Raw genomic sequence first — 15,053 nt, 5'->3', positions numbered from 1 at the left:
TCAAAGGACAAGAAAGAAAATGTGTCTGTGTACCATTCTCTTTGAATAACATGACTTGAGGACACGTGTGCCTTCATTCCCTAATGTCTATGGCCATCTTTACATTCTGTATAGGTAAAAGACACACAGTGAGCGCTCTCAAAGAAACAGCAGCTGAACATCCAGGATAAACGCATATAAAAATCCTCAGTAAAACATATACATATAAAAATGCAGCGCTGTAAAATGATCAAATCATGCAAATCAACACAATAATAGTCCTGAAAAGGTGCTCATTAATTCCTAGTGCCAATGGAAAGAATGCAAACTAACCAGAAGCGCATTTAAAATACGCATGTGTGTAAGAAATCGTGGAGATTCCCCTCTCTCCCTCTGGTCAGAAAATGGATATGTGCTGAAATGGATGACGGTAACGCCCTCTTGTGGGAAAACGAAATCCTGCAGGTCAGGAAGCTCCCAGGACAGGATATTCCTCTTCAGTGGAACCAGCGCGGGAATGGAATCACTCTGTGGCTGTGAAATTGGGAGAAAGACCCCTCACAGAGAACACAGAGAGATACTCATAGTGTAGTATATTACTTCAATTTATTTAAAAAAAACAAGTAAAACATATAATCAGGTGGCAAGTGAAAGTGACCCACTGACCCTCTTAAAATTATAGGTGGCCGCCGGGCCTCCACATGGCACCAGTGGCGTTGTGTCAACGACGTCCACAGGCTCCACCTGACGCGTTTCGTGCGCACGCACTTCTTCTGAGGTAGAGCAAGGACCATGTGGAGGCCCGGCGGCCACCTATAATTTTAAGAGGGTCAGTGGGTCACTTTTTTATGTTTTACTTGGTTTTTTTAAATAAATTGAAGTAATATACTACACTATGAGTATCTCTCTGTGAGGAGTCTTTCTCGCAATTTCACAGCCACAGAGTGATTTCAGCACATATCCATTTTCTGACCAGAGGGAGAGAGGGGAATCTCCACGATTTCTTACACAGATGCGTATTTTAAATGCACTTCTGGTTAGTTTGCATTCTTTCCATTGGCACTAGGAATTAATGAGCACCTTTTCAGGACTATTATTGTGTTGATTTGCATGATTTGATCATTTTACAGCGCTGCATTTTTATATGTATACATCTTTACATTCTATCTGGTTACTGATGTAGAGACTCTTTACTCACCTTGTGGTTTCTGCAACATTTCCCATCTGAGTAAATTGCTTGGAGTACCGCAAACATTTCTAGGAGAAAACAAAAGACTGGATGATGCCAGTCCATAAAGCCTCTGAAGATGAATCTAGTTCATAGCTGTAAATATATACTTTCTACATACTTAACAGCTTAAAAAGTGTTTATTTTTTATGAAATAATAAAAGTAGCCATGTTGTGCTATCATTTGTACCAGTTTACATAGAAAAGATGCTAAAGGGACTGTATAGATGTAAACCCCATAGGTGGACCTTCTGGGTCTGAAAAATGGGGACATATCAACTATCTGTGAATGTTTATCACCTTAATACTACATTATGTACACTATTTGGCCATAAGTTGTAGATACCTGATCATCAAATCTATCTATATGGTCAGATGTATGTGGACACCCTTCCTGGTGAGGGGTACTGTTAAAGCTACAAACACAGACATTTTAGACAATTATGGACTTCTAGCTTTGGTGGTTTCAACTTGGAAAAGACCCTCTTTTGTTCCGGCATATATTTGTGCTCCTGTGCACAACGCCAGATCAATAAAACATACATTGGCAAGTTTGGTGTGTCAGAACCCGCATTGCCTGCACAGAGCTAACTTGAATGCTGACTGAGCCGGGCCGCTTTCTCCAACATCGATATTCAACCTTGAAAATGCTATTGTGGCTTAATGGGCACGAAATTCTGCAGACACACTCCAGAGCTTTTTCAGAACAGTGGTGGCTACTTAAAGCAACCAAGAAAGGGGTGGGGGGGCATCTCAATTTGAATGCCCATGGTTTTGGAATGGGTTTTCAAGCAAGCTAATGTAGGTGTGATGGTCAGGTGTCCACAAACATTTGACCATACAATGCATTTAGAAACAAAAGACACTATACAGTATATGCCGAAAAAACCTTTGGCAGGCCTTGAAGACAGATGAAATCCAATAAGGTTCAATTCATAAAGATTATGCAAGGATAAGGATTTTTATTTTATCCATGTGACATTAAATTTTGAATCTCACTGGAATCAGCCTAAAACAACTTTCCTTTTAAAAATAAAGATCTTTATCCTGGTGTTTTAGTTTTGTTAATTTGGCTTCTAGTGATAATAAAATCATATATTGTAGTATAGATGATTAGACACTACCCAAGATGTTTCAGTTTCGGTCTTGCTCATTTGAGAGATTCATATACACAAATAATTTAATATGTATTCCATAAATAACATTTAATATAAAGCCTACAACATCCTTATTCAAAGGTTCACAGTTCTTATGTCATACATTATCACCACTCAATCAAAGTAGTTCAATCACAAAACCTTAAGAAGTATGATGCTTCAATGTAAATAATATCATGATCCCACTATTTCCAGTTACCAATCACAGTTCAACTTTAAAGGAAAAGGAAAGTAATTTTTTTCGCGCGTACATAATGTGAGATAATAGCAGGATATACTCTGCAGTAATTCCTTAGAGCCTTTCACATTTTTACTAACTTGCTGCCCAATGTTTCTTTTGTATTGTCATAAACACAGCAATATTTGTAGATTCGCTCATAGATGAAGCTCTAGGGATAAGCTATATCACTGGGGAGTAGATTTTTTTTAATGGCTTCGCTGATTCATAGATTTGCACTGTGAGAAGGTGCACTAGGGCATAACCATGTGACCAGGACAGAAAGTGAGAAGAATCTCTGGAGCGGGGACACACAAATTTCATTTTATCAATTTGAAAAAAAAAAAGGTAGGCTGGAGTTGATTTTTATGTATAAAATTAGAGACTATGATGGAATATTTGGAGGATCAGTGCAAGATACCTCATGCTGTTCATGAAGAAGCTTCAACAACTGAGAGTAAACTTCATCTGAGTTCTGTGGTGACCTGGTATCTTCATGTTCTACTACAACAAAGTCACTGTCCTCATCTGGAGGTGGTGGGATCTGGGGAATAAAAGCAAAGACTGCTTAATGATTTGAGGATATGTCAATCTGTTGCAATACGCCTACAATGAAAGATGGCTCATTAATTGCAATAAAGGATATGCAGTGGATGTGGGAATCTCTTAGATTTTTCTCATTCAGCCTATAGGTCAAACAAAAGAGATCCATCATTAGGATTATGATTAACCACTTGAAGACACTTTGACATTTTTTGTTTACAAGTAAAAATCTGTATTTTCGGTCTCTGATCAGCCGGTGGAACTGCTGACTTCAGTGCCGGGCTTCCCGATCACACGGGAGAGACCGGAGAGGCACTGGAGGGGCAACCCTCCTGCTACCTTTAAAAGCTGCTCAGAACACTTTTAAAAGGGTAGGCAATCCCTGGCTGAAAATGTTAATACTGGGGTTATTGCTAGCAGATGCAGCCATGGTCCCGGTATAACCACATGAACACAATCACATATATTTACGTGATTGTGCTGCAAGTGGTTAAGCAATTGCTAGCTTAAGACCACTATATTTTGCCCATTTCAAACAGTGGGATAAACAATCAAGACCCATAGAGCCAGCCTGCTCTGAGTGGATATAAATGTATGCACACCTTTAACCACTTGCCTACAGGGCACTTATACTGTCCAGGCCAATTTTCAGCTTTCAGTGCGGTCACACTTTGAATTGCAATTGCTCGGTCATGCAACACTGTACGCAATTATGAAATTTTTATAATTTTTTTGAGACAGATAGAGCTTTCTTTTGGTGGTATTTAATCACCTCTGGGTTTTTTATTGTTTGCTAAACAAACCAAAAATAACTGAAAATTTAGAAAAAAAAAAAGTTTTTCCTTAGTTTTGTTATAAACTTTTGTAAATAAGTGATTTTTATCCTTCACTGATGTGCGCTAATGAGGCTGCGGTGATGGGCACTGATAGGCTGCACTGATGGCCACTGATGAGGAGGCACTGGTAGGTGGCACTGATGGGCATTGACAGGCATCAGATGGGCACTGAAAGGCAGCACTCACATGGCAGTGATAGGCGACACTGACTAGCACTGTTAGGCGGCACTGATGCGCACTGATAGGTGGCACTGATAGGCAGCTCAGATGGGCACTGATATGTGGCATTGATGTGCACTGGTAGGCACTTATATGTGGCATTGATGGGCACTGGCAGGTGGCATTGATGGGCACCGACAGGTGGCACTGCTGGGGCTACACTGATCATGAGCGCACACTGATCATCAGTGCCCTGATGATCTCATAAGAGTCCATTCACAGTTGTCAAAATGGTAACTATGTGCAGAGTGATGTGCAAAAGCCACCCTAAAACACTGTACAATAGCAGCCAACAAACAATGTACTGGATGCAATAAAAGGGAAATGTGAATTTATTTTTTTGTCTGTCACAGTTCAGGAGCAGCCAATATATAATGAATGGGTTGCTTTACTGGAAAACAAGAAAAAACTCTGCAAGGGAATGCTGAAGTGGAAATTTGCCCTTAGGGCCCATTCACAGGACTGTGACTTGGTAATACATGTGCATTTAATGTGCAGTATTCATGTGTTGATGTGCGCTGCAGTGAAGTGGCTACCAAACCCCCAGAATGCATAAAACATCATGTTTTTTTTCCAACATGCATCTTTAACATGCAGCATTTATGAGTTGAAAAGCGTTGGGTTAGGAAGCCCTCTCATTTTGGTGCTGCCAAACCACCACAACACACGAACCCTGGACAAGCACTATTTTTTTCCCAACACAGCATACTACAACGCACTAATAGTTAACATACAGGCAATACAGCGCACTGCCTAGGTGAGTTGGAGTGCCACTAAAATGTTAAGAAATGCCAACGTACTTTTTCATGTACTGCCATATGCTACATGGGATAATGTACAGAAACCACACAATTATTTTAGGTGGAGCCAAGGACGCCATTGACACTACGCCGCCGGTGCCACGTGGAGGCCCGGCGGCCATCTTTAATCTTAAAGGGTCAGTCATTTGATTAAACCTGGCACCATTGTGAGTTTTTTCTGAACACTCCTGTTTTTCTTGAATAAAATCATTTTCATCAACCTACTATACTATGGGTTCTTTCCTGTGTCTTCTGCGATGAGCCTTTTCAGCTTCTGCAGACCCAGATTGATCCCTGCACCAGCCTTTGAGAGGAGGAATTTTCCACTTCACACACTTCTGTAAGGATTTCTGTGACCTGCTGTACCTCCATTTCACCACACGAGGGTGCTTCATCTCTACTATCTCCAGCTCCTGCCCATTACCAGACCAGAAAAGAGAGGGAATCTCCATGATATCATATACACATGCGTATTATTAATACGTTTCTGGTTAGTGCGCATTTCTAACTTTTGCACTGGGAATCAGCGAGCACCATTACTGGACTGTGATTTATTCATTGATTTTTTTTTTTTATTCATTTGCTTTGGTTTCATTTATTATTTATATTTGCCCGCAATATAGTAACATCACACAGCGCTGCATTTTCTTTATATATATATTTTTGGGACTTTTATGTGTTTTCCTTGAATGTTCAGCTGCTGACCATTGGAGCGCTCACTGTATTTTTTATACTCTCACGGATCTAAGTTGCCCCTTGACAACCCATGATACAAAAAAGCCTATCTTCTTATTGATCTGTGATTTACCGGATCAGCCGTGTTACTGCGGAGATGGCAACAATATAAGAGGAAGGCTGTCAAATTAAAGACAACATTCCAATGCTATTAGAAAATTTAAATATATACATTTTCCTGTTTACCTGCCACAACTGTGCCATTTTGGCCAGCTATTTTATATCTTGTTATGACTCAGGCAAAACAGTAAACATATGCGGCTGAAATAAAAACTTTAAGTACATTTGTCCTTTGCAAAGACTTGGAGTACTCATCTCTCCTGCTGCCTGTGTTGCTGATCGCTGCAGTAGTGAAGAAAAAATGGTGCCTGACGGGCATGTAAAGTCTGACATGTCAACCGTGATTCAACCAAACAGCCCTGATGTCACCACTGTATCCTGTAGTGGCACAGCAGCTGTTGGAAGAAACCACAGAGCACAGCAGAGAACCAGGAAATCAGCACTCCTGGGAAGAGAAGTCTTAATCTACCCATAGATGGACTGAATTAAGCCGGTTCGGCAAGGACCATACAAATTTCAATTCATCTATGGCTATTCCTCATCGACTGTTGGAAAACTTTTGTCAGTTAACAGCTTGCAGCAAATTGGCTGCAGCTGCTGATCAAAGTATTCTAACAGTGGAAAAGACCCACTGTCAGAATACAATGGCACAGCAGGGAGGATTCCTCCATCCACCTAGCTTGTGTGGATGAGGGAATCCATTCACTTTTTTTTTTTTCGGTCAACTAGCTAACTGATCAAATAAAAAAAAAAGAACCGTCTACGGCCAGTATTACTTTAGCAACTAGGACTGCTTTAAAGGATTAAAAATAAAAACTAGGCCTGCAATCAGAAGAAATGTTAGCCTGTGTCAATAAGCTATTTGATGGAATTTACATGTAGAACAAAACAAGTAATATGTTACCTGGAGGTGCTGGGAGCTCTGCCAGATTCACTGATCTGCCAGCTTTGGAAGCCCGTATGGCATCCTGATATTGCTGCAATAAAGAAATTAATTTGGTTACATTTAACAGGGAACAGATCCTTGTGTGCTCTGCCTAGCTTCCGATACTTTGTTTAGTTTTCCCTTTATGGAAAAGTAAAGGATTAATAAAACACAAACCACTATTGTTTGTGCACTGCATATAAAGTCATAAAGGTATAATATTAATAATTATTTTTTGTCAACAGAACATTATCTTTATCAGTGTGGCTTTGTTCACTGGACAAATCAGCCTGTACAGCAGTTTTTATATAAAATGACTAAAGCTTTTGTAGATTGAAGACAAACTCCAGATAAAAAACTTTTTTTTTGTTAGATTAGCACAGGATGGGTAAGGGGTACAACTTTTGTTGGGTTTATACTGTCAATGTACTTGTTAGGGAGATTTCCACCACTTCCTGTAGAGACAGACTGCAAGAAAACAGTTTTTCCCAAGAATATCTAACGGATTAAATTTATTGTCTCTGTCTTCATGTCTCAGTGACAACAGCTCCACTCATTTCTTGAAAAGCTGCCAGAGGCATAGGAAGAATGGTACAAGAACATCAATATTTACCCGGCTTTCCAAAAATAAATAGATTTCTTCTTGGAGTTGAGTTTTAGTCCTTAAAGCGGCTGGTTTCTTCTCTTCTATTTGTGCCACCAGAGCAAGCTGCCTGTGCACAATTTCTAGGCAATTTGGAGCAATTTTAGTCATTTTGTCAAGGCACCCCAGAAGGCATCCTGGTTGAAAAAGACTGGGTAGAATTACATCAGTAATGAGGGGGTTGAATTACATCAGTAATGAGGGGGTTGGATAAAGTCAGTAATGAGGGGGGGGATGGGTTACCTCAGTAATGAGGGGGGTTGGGTTACCTCAGTAACGAGAGGGGGGTCGGATTACCTCAGTAACGAGAGGGGGGTCGGAATACCTCAGTAACGAGAGGGGGGTCGGAATACCTCAGTAACGAGAGGGGGGTCGGATTACCTCAGTAACGAGAGGGGGGTCGGATTACCTCAGTAACGAGAGGGGGGTCGGATTACCTCAGTAACGAGAGGGGGGTCGGATTACCTCAGTAACGAGAGGGGGGTCGGATTACCTCAGTAACGAGAGGGGGGTCGGATTACCTCAGTAACGAGAGGGGGGTCGGATTACCTCAGTAACGAGAGGGGGGTCGGATTACCTCAGTAACGAGAGGGGGGTCGGATTACCTCAGTAACGAGAGGGGGGTCGGATTACCTCAGTAACGAGAGGGGGTCGGATTACCTCAGTAACGAGAGGGGGTCGGATTACCTCAGTAACGAGAGGGGGTCGGATTACATCAGTAACGAGAGGGGGTCGGATTACCTCAGTAACGAGAGAGTGTCGGATTACCTCAGTAACGAGAGTGTCGGATTACCTCAGTAACGAGAGAGTGTCGGATTACCTCAGGGAGAGAGTGTCGGATTACCTCAGGGAGAGAGTGTCGGATTACCTCAGGGAGAGAGTGTCGGATTACCTCTGGGAGAGAGTGTCGGATTACCTCAGGGAGAGAGTGTTGGATTACCTCAGGGAGAGAGTGTTGGATTACCTCAGTAATACATTGTAGATTTTACTAACTTTGTTTGGAATTGGAGCTGTTCCAGTGTTACAGGGTTAACATGACATAACATGGCAGCTGGCAATTTCAGAGGCAGAGGCTAGAACTGGCAGCTTACATTTTTCTATCAGCTAACGTTTCCCTTCGGGACAGTTCACAGCAGCATGTTTCTGTGCGATTCACATGCGATACGGGTGCAGTGCAATTTCGTCCCATTCATTTAAACCGCACCAAAAGTAGTGCATGCACTACTTTATAAAACGCACAGCATCCGGATCGAATGGTACTACTGTACCATGTGATCCAGTGCAGGCAAATGCATTGCGTTTGTGAGCTGCTTCTGGGATGTTGTTAACACAGACACCTGCTGCAGAACTCAAGTGCAGTGTGTTTTAAATGCAGTGCAGGAAATGCTCATAGAACCCCGGTTTCCCGCACTGCATTCTGATGTGAACTGGCCCTTAACCGCTTCCGTGTTGCCCTATAGCAGAAATACGGTTAAAGGGCGGCACGGATGCGCGAAATCACATATATAGACGTGATTTTACAGTTACAGGTAGGGGCGCGCAGGAAAGGGTCAGACCCGGGAAAGGGTCCCGATGCCGGCACCCTCAGACCCCGGGAAAGGGTCCCGATGCCGGCACCCTCAGACCCCGGGAAAGGGTCCCGATGCCGGCACCCTCAGACCCCGGGAAAGGGTCCCGATGCCGGCACCCTCAGACCCCGGGAAAGGGTCCCGATGCCGGCACCCTCAGACCCCGGGAAAGGGTCCCGATGCCGGCACCCTCAGACCCCGGGAAAGGGTCCCGATGCCGGCACCCTCAGACCCCGGGAAAGGGTCCCGATGCCGGCACCCTCAGACCCCGGGAGTGTGTCCCGATGCCGGCAGCCACAGACCCCGGGAAAGGGTCCCGATGCCGGCAGCCACAGACCCCGGGAAAGGGTCCCGATGCCGGCAGCCACAGACCCCGGGAAAGGGTCCCGATGCCGGCACCCTCAGACCCCGGGAAAGGGTCCCGATGCCGGCACCCTCAGACCCCGGGAAAGGGTACCGATGTCGGCACCCTCAGACCCCATAGCAGAAATACGGTTAAAGGGCGGCACGGATGCGCGAAATCACATATATAGACGTGATTTTACAGTTCCAGGTAGGGGCGCGCAGGAAAGGGTCAGACCCGGGAGTGGGTCCCGATGCCAGCACCCTCAGACCCGGGAGTGGGTCCCGATGCCAGCACCCTCAGACCCGGGAAAGGGTCCCGATGCCGGCACCCTCAGACCCCGGGAAAGGGTCCCGATGCCGGCACCCTCAGACCCCGGGAAAGGGTCCCGATGCCGGCACCCTCAGACCCCGGGAAAGGGTCCCGATGCCGGCACCCTCAGACCCCGGGAAAGGGTCCCGATGCCGGCACCCTCAGACCCCGGGAAAGGGTCCCGATGCCGGCACCCTCAGACCCCGGGAAAGGGTCCCGATGCCGGCACCCTCAGACCCCGGGAAAGGGTCCCGATGCCGGCACCCTCAGACCCCGGGAGTGTGTCCCGATGCCGGCAGCCACAGACCCCGGGAAAGGGTCCCGATGCCGGCAGCCACAGACCCCGGGAAAGGGTCCCGATGCCGGCAGCCACAGACCCCGGGAAAGGGTCCCGATGCCGGCAGCCACAGACCCCGGGAAAGGGTCCCGATGCCGGCACCCTCAGACCCCGGGAAAGGGTACCGATGTCGGCACCCTCAGACCCCATAGCAGAAATACGGTTAAAGGGCGGCACGGATGCGCGAAATCACATATATAGACGTGATTTTACAGTTCCAGGTAGGGGCGCGCAGGAAAGGGTCAGACCCGGGAGTGGGTCCCGATGCCAGCACCCTCAGACCCGGGAGTGGGTCCCGATGCCTGCACCCTCAGACCCCGGGAAAGGGTCCCGATGCCTGCACCCTCAGACCCCGGGAAAGGGTCCCGATGCCTGCACCCTCAGACCCCGGGAAAGGGTCCCGATGCCTGCACCCTCAGACCCCGGGAAAGGGTCCCGATGCCTGCACCCTCAGACCCCGGGAAAGGGTCCCGATGCCTGCACCCTCAGACCCCGGGAAAGGGTCCCGATGCCTGCACCCTCAGACCCCGGGAAAGGGTCCCGATGCCTGCACCCTCAGACCCCGGGAAAGGGTCCCGATGCCTGCACCCTCAGACCCCGGGAAAGGGTCCCGATGCCTGCACCCTCAGACCCCGGGAAAGGGTCCCGATGCCTGCACCCTCAGACCCCGGGAAGGGTCCCGATGCCTGCACCCTCAGACCCAAGGTGGGTCCCGATGCCTGCACCCTCAGACCCACGGTGGGTCCCGATGCCTGCACCCTCAGACCCCGGGAAAGGGTCCCGATGCCGGCACCCTCAGACCCCGGGAGTGTGTCCCGATGCCGGCAGCCACAGACCCCGGGAAAGGGTCCCGATGCCGGCACCCTCAGACCCCGGGAAAGGGTACCGATGCCGGCACCCTCAGACCCCGGGAAAGGGTACCGATGTCGGCACCCTCAGACCCCGGGAAAGGGTCCCGATGTCGGCACCCTCAGACCCCGGGAAAGGGTCCCGATGCCTGCACCCTCAGACCTGGGAAAGGGCCCCGATGCCGACACCCTCAAACCCAAGGTGGGTCCCGATGCCGGCACCCTCAGACCTGTGAAAGGGTCCCAATGCCTGCACCCTCAGACCCCAGGAAAGGGTCCCGATGCCTGCATCCTCAGACCCAAGGTGGGTCCCGATGCCTGCACCCTCAGACCCGGGAAAGGGTCCCGATGCCTGCACCCTCAGACCCAAGGTGGGTCCCGATGCCTGCACCCTCAGACCCAAGGTGGGTCCCGATGCCTGCACCCTCAGACCCGGGAGTGGGTCCCGATGCCTGCACCCTCAGACCCGGGAGTGGGTCCCGATGCCTGCACCCTCAGACCCGGGAGTGGGTCCCGATGCCTGCACCCTCAGACCCGGGAGTGGGTCCCGATGCCTGCACCCTCAGACCCGGGAGTGGGTCCCGATGCCTGCACCCTCAGACCCGGGAGTGGGTCCCGATGCCTGCACCCTCAGACCCGGGAGTGGGTCCCGATGCCTGCACCCTCAGACCCGGGAGTGGGTCCCGATGCCTGCACCCTCAGACCCGGGAGTGGGTCCCGATGCCTGCACCCTCAGACCCGGGAGTGGGTCCCGATGCCTGCACCCTCAGACCCGGGAGTGGGTCCCGATGCCTGCACCCTCAGACCCCTAGAAGGGTCCAGATGCCAGCACCCTCAGAACCCAAGAAGGGTCCCGATGCCTGCACCCTAAGACCCCTAGAAGGGACCCGATGCCTGCACCCACAGACCCCTAGAAGGGTCCCGATGCCTGCACCCTAAGACCCCAAGAAGGGTCCCGATGCCTGCACCCTCAGACCCCTATAAGGTTCCCGAAGCCTGCACCCTCAGACCCCTACAAGGGTCCCGATGCCTGCACCCACAGACCCCAAGGAGGGTCCCGATGCCTGCACCCACAGACCCCAAGGAGGGTCCCGATGCCTGCACCCACAGACCCTACATGGGTCCCGATGCCTGCACCCTCAGACCCCAAGAAGCATCCCGATGCCTGCACCCTCAGACCCCAAGAAGGGTCCCGATGCCTGCACCCTCAGACCCCTATAAGGGTCCCGATGCCTGCACCCTCAGACCCCTATAAGGGTCCCGATGCCTGCACCCTCAGACCCCTATAAGGGTCCCGATGCCTGCACCCTCAGACCCCTATAAGGGTCCCGATGCCTGCACCCTCAGACCCCTATAAGGGTCCCGATGCCTGCACCCTCAGACCCCTATAAGGGTCCCGATGCCTGCACCCTCAGACCCCTATAAGGGTCCCGATGCCTGCACCCTCAGACCCCAAGGAGGGTCCCGATGCCTGCACACACAGACCCCAAGGACGGTCCCAATGTCTGCACCCACAGACCCTACATGGGTCCCGATGCCTGCATCATCAGACCCAAAGAAGGGTCCCGATGCCTGCACCCTCAGACCCAAAGAAAGGTACCGATGCCTGCACCCTCAGACCCAAAGAAAGGTCCCGATGCCTGCACCCTCAGACCCCTAGGAGGGTAACGATGCCTGCACCCACAGACCTCAAGGAGGGTAACGATGCCTGCACCCTCAGACCCATAGAAGGGTCCCGATGCCTGCACCCTCAGACCCATAGAAGGGTCCCGATGCCTGCACCCTCAGACCCATAGAAGGGTCCCGATGCCTGCATCCACAGACCCCTAGAAGGGTCCCGATGCCTGCACCCTCAGATCCCTAGAAGGGTCCTGATGCCTGCACCCTCAGACCCAAAGAAGGGTCCCGATGACTGCACCCTCAGACCCAAAGAAGGGTCTCGATGTCTGAACCCTCAGACCCCAAGAAGGGTCCCGATGCCTTCACCCTCAGACCCAAAGAAGGGTCCCGATGCCTGCACCCTCAGACCCAAAGAAGGGTTCTGATGCCTTCACCCACAGACCCCACATGGGTCCCGATGCCTGCACCCTCAGACCTAAAGAAGGGTCCCGATGCCTGCACCCTCAGACCCCTAGAAGGGTCCCGATGCCTGCACCCTCAGACCCCAAGAAGGGCCCCGATGCCTGCACCCACAGACCCCACATGGGTCACGATGCCGGCACCCTCAGTCCCAAAGAAGGGTCCCGGTGCCCGCACCCAAAGACCCCACATGGGTCCCGATGCCTGCACCCAGAGACCCAAAGGAGGGTCCCGATGCCTGCACCCAGAGACCCAAAGGAGGGTCCCGAAGCCTGCACCCAAAGACCCAAAGGAGGGTCCCGATGCCTGCACCCTCAGACTCCTAGAAGGGTCCCGATGCCTGCACCCTTAGACCCCACGAAGGGTCCCGATGCCTACACCCTCAGACCCCAAGAAGGGTCCCGATGCCTACACCCTCAGACCCAAAGAAGGGTCCCGATGCCTGCACCCTCAGACCAAAAGAAGGGATCTGATGCCTGCACCCACAGACCCCACATGGGTCACGATGCCTGCACCCACAGACCCAAAGAAGGGTCACGATGCCTGCATCCACAGACCCAAAGAAGGGTCCCGATGCCTGCACCCTCAGACCCCTATAAGGGTCCCGATGCCTGCATCCTCAGACCCAAAGAAGGGTCTCGATGCCTGCACCCTCAGACCTCAAGGAGGGTAACGATGCCTGCACCCACAGACCCTACATGGGTCCCGATGCCTGCACCCTCAGACCAAAAGAAAGGTCCCGATGCCAGCAGCCTCAGACCCCTAGAAGGATCTTGATGCCTGCACCGTCAGACCCCTAGAAGGGTCCGGATGCCTGCACCCTCAGACCAAAAGAAAGGTCCCGATGCCAGCAGCCTCAGACCCCTAGAAGGGTCCCGATGCCTGCACCGTCAGACCCCTAGAAGGGTCCCGATGCCTGCACCGTCAGACCCCTAGAAGGATCTCGATGCCTGCGCCGTCAGATCCCTAGAAGGGTCCCGATGCCTGCACCCTCAGATCCCTAGAAGGGTCCCGATGCCTGCACCCTCAGACCCAAAGAAGGGTCCCGATGCCTGCACCCTCAGACCCAAAGAAGGGTCCCGATGCCTGAACCCTCAGACCCCAAGAAGGGTCCCGATGCCTGCAACCTCAGACCCAAAGAAGGGTCCCGATGCCTGCACCCTCAGACCCAAAGAAGGGTCCCGATGCCTGCACCCTCAGACCCAAAGAAGGGTCCCGATGCCTGCACCCTCAGACCCAAAGAAGGGTCCCGATGCCTGCACCCTCAGACCCAAAGAAGGGTCCCGATGCCTGCACCCTCAGACCCAAAGAAGGGTCCCGATGCCTGCACCCTCAGACCCAAAGAAGGGTCCCGATGCCTGCACCCTCAGACCCCTAGAAGGTTCCCGAAGCTTGCACCCTCAGACCCCTAACAAGGGTCCCGATGCCTGCACCCACAGACCCAAAGGAGGGTCCCGATGCCTGCACCCATAGACCCTACATGGGTCCCGATGCCTGCATCCTCAGACCCAAAGAAGGTTCCCGATGCCTGCACCCTCAGACCCCAAGGAGGGTGCTGATGCCTGCACCCTCAGACCCCTATAAGGGTCCCGATGCCTGCACCCACAGACCCCAAGGAGGGTCCCGATGCCTGCACACACAGACCCCAAGGAGGGTCCCGATGCCTGCACACACAGACCCTACATGGGTCCCGATGCCTGCACACACAGACCCAAAGAAGGGTCCCGAAGCCTGCACCCAAAGACCCAAAGGAGGGTCCCGATGCCTGCACCCTCAGACTCCTAGAAGGGTCCCGATGCCTACACCCTTAGACCCCATGAAGGGTCCCGATGCCTGCACCCTCAGACCCCAAGAAGTGTCCCGATGCCTGCACCCTCAGACCCAAAGAAGGGTCCCGATGCCTGCACCCTCAGACCCCAAGAAGTGTCCCGATGCCTGCACCCTCAGACCCAAAGAAGGGTCCCGATGCCTGCACCCTCAGACCCAAAGAAGGGTCCCGATGCCTGCACCCTCAGACCCCAAGAAGTGTTCCGATGCCTGCACCCTCAGACCCAAAGAAGTGTCCCGATGCCTGCACCCACAGACCCCACATGGGTCACGATGCCGGCACCCTCAGACCCAAAGAAGGGTCCCGGTGCCCGCACCCAAAGACCCCACATGGGTCCCGATGCCTGCACCCAGAGACCCAAAGGAGGGTCCCGAAGCCTGCACCCAGAGACCCAAA

The 15,053-nt window shown here is 51.0% G+C and overlaps 1 protein-coding gene across 2 annotated transcripts in view; it reads right to left on the bottom strand.

The window, feature by feature from the left end:
* LOC149429327 (coiled-coil and C2 domain-containing protein 1B-like) overlaps positions 1–15,053 on the bottom strand; it is a 49,001-nt gene that overhangs the window by 28,639 nt on the left and 5,309 nt on the right. For both annotated transcript variants that reach the window (XM_089666559.1, XM_089666560.1), the window contains exons 2-4: positions 6,679–6,751; positions 3,003–3,125; positions 1,178–1,236 (exon numbers count right to left, since the gene is read on the bottom strand). In XM_089666559.1, coding sequence (XP_089522685.1) covers positions 1,178–1,203 — 26 coding nt within the window. In that variant the 5' untranslated portion in view covers positions 1,204–1,236; positions 3,003–3,125; positions 6,679–6,751. The remainder of the gene's footprint in view (positions 1–1,177; positions 1,237–3,002; positions 3,126–6,678; positions 6,752–15,053) is intronic.

Source organism: Staurois parvus, unplaced genomic scaffold (assembly GCF_062004578.1).
Source record: "Staurois parvus isolate SC_StPar_1 unplaced genomic scaffold, SC_StPar_1.0 ptg002753l, whole genome shotgun sequence".
Taxonomy (NCBI): domain Eukaryota; kingdom Metazoa; phylum Chordata; class Amphibia; order Anura; family Ranidae; genus Staurois; species Staurois parvus.
Note: the sequence above shows the minus strand (reverse complement) of the source record. Positions and strands in the feature narration are given on the sequence as shown.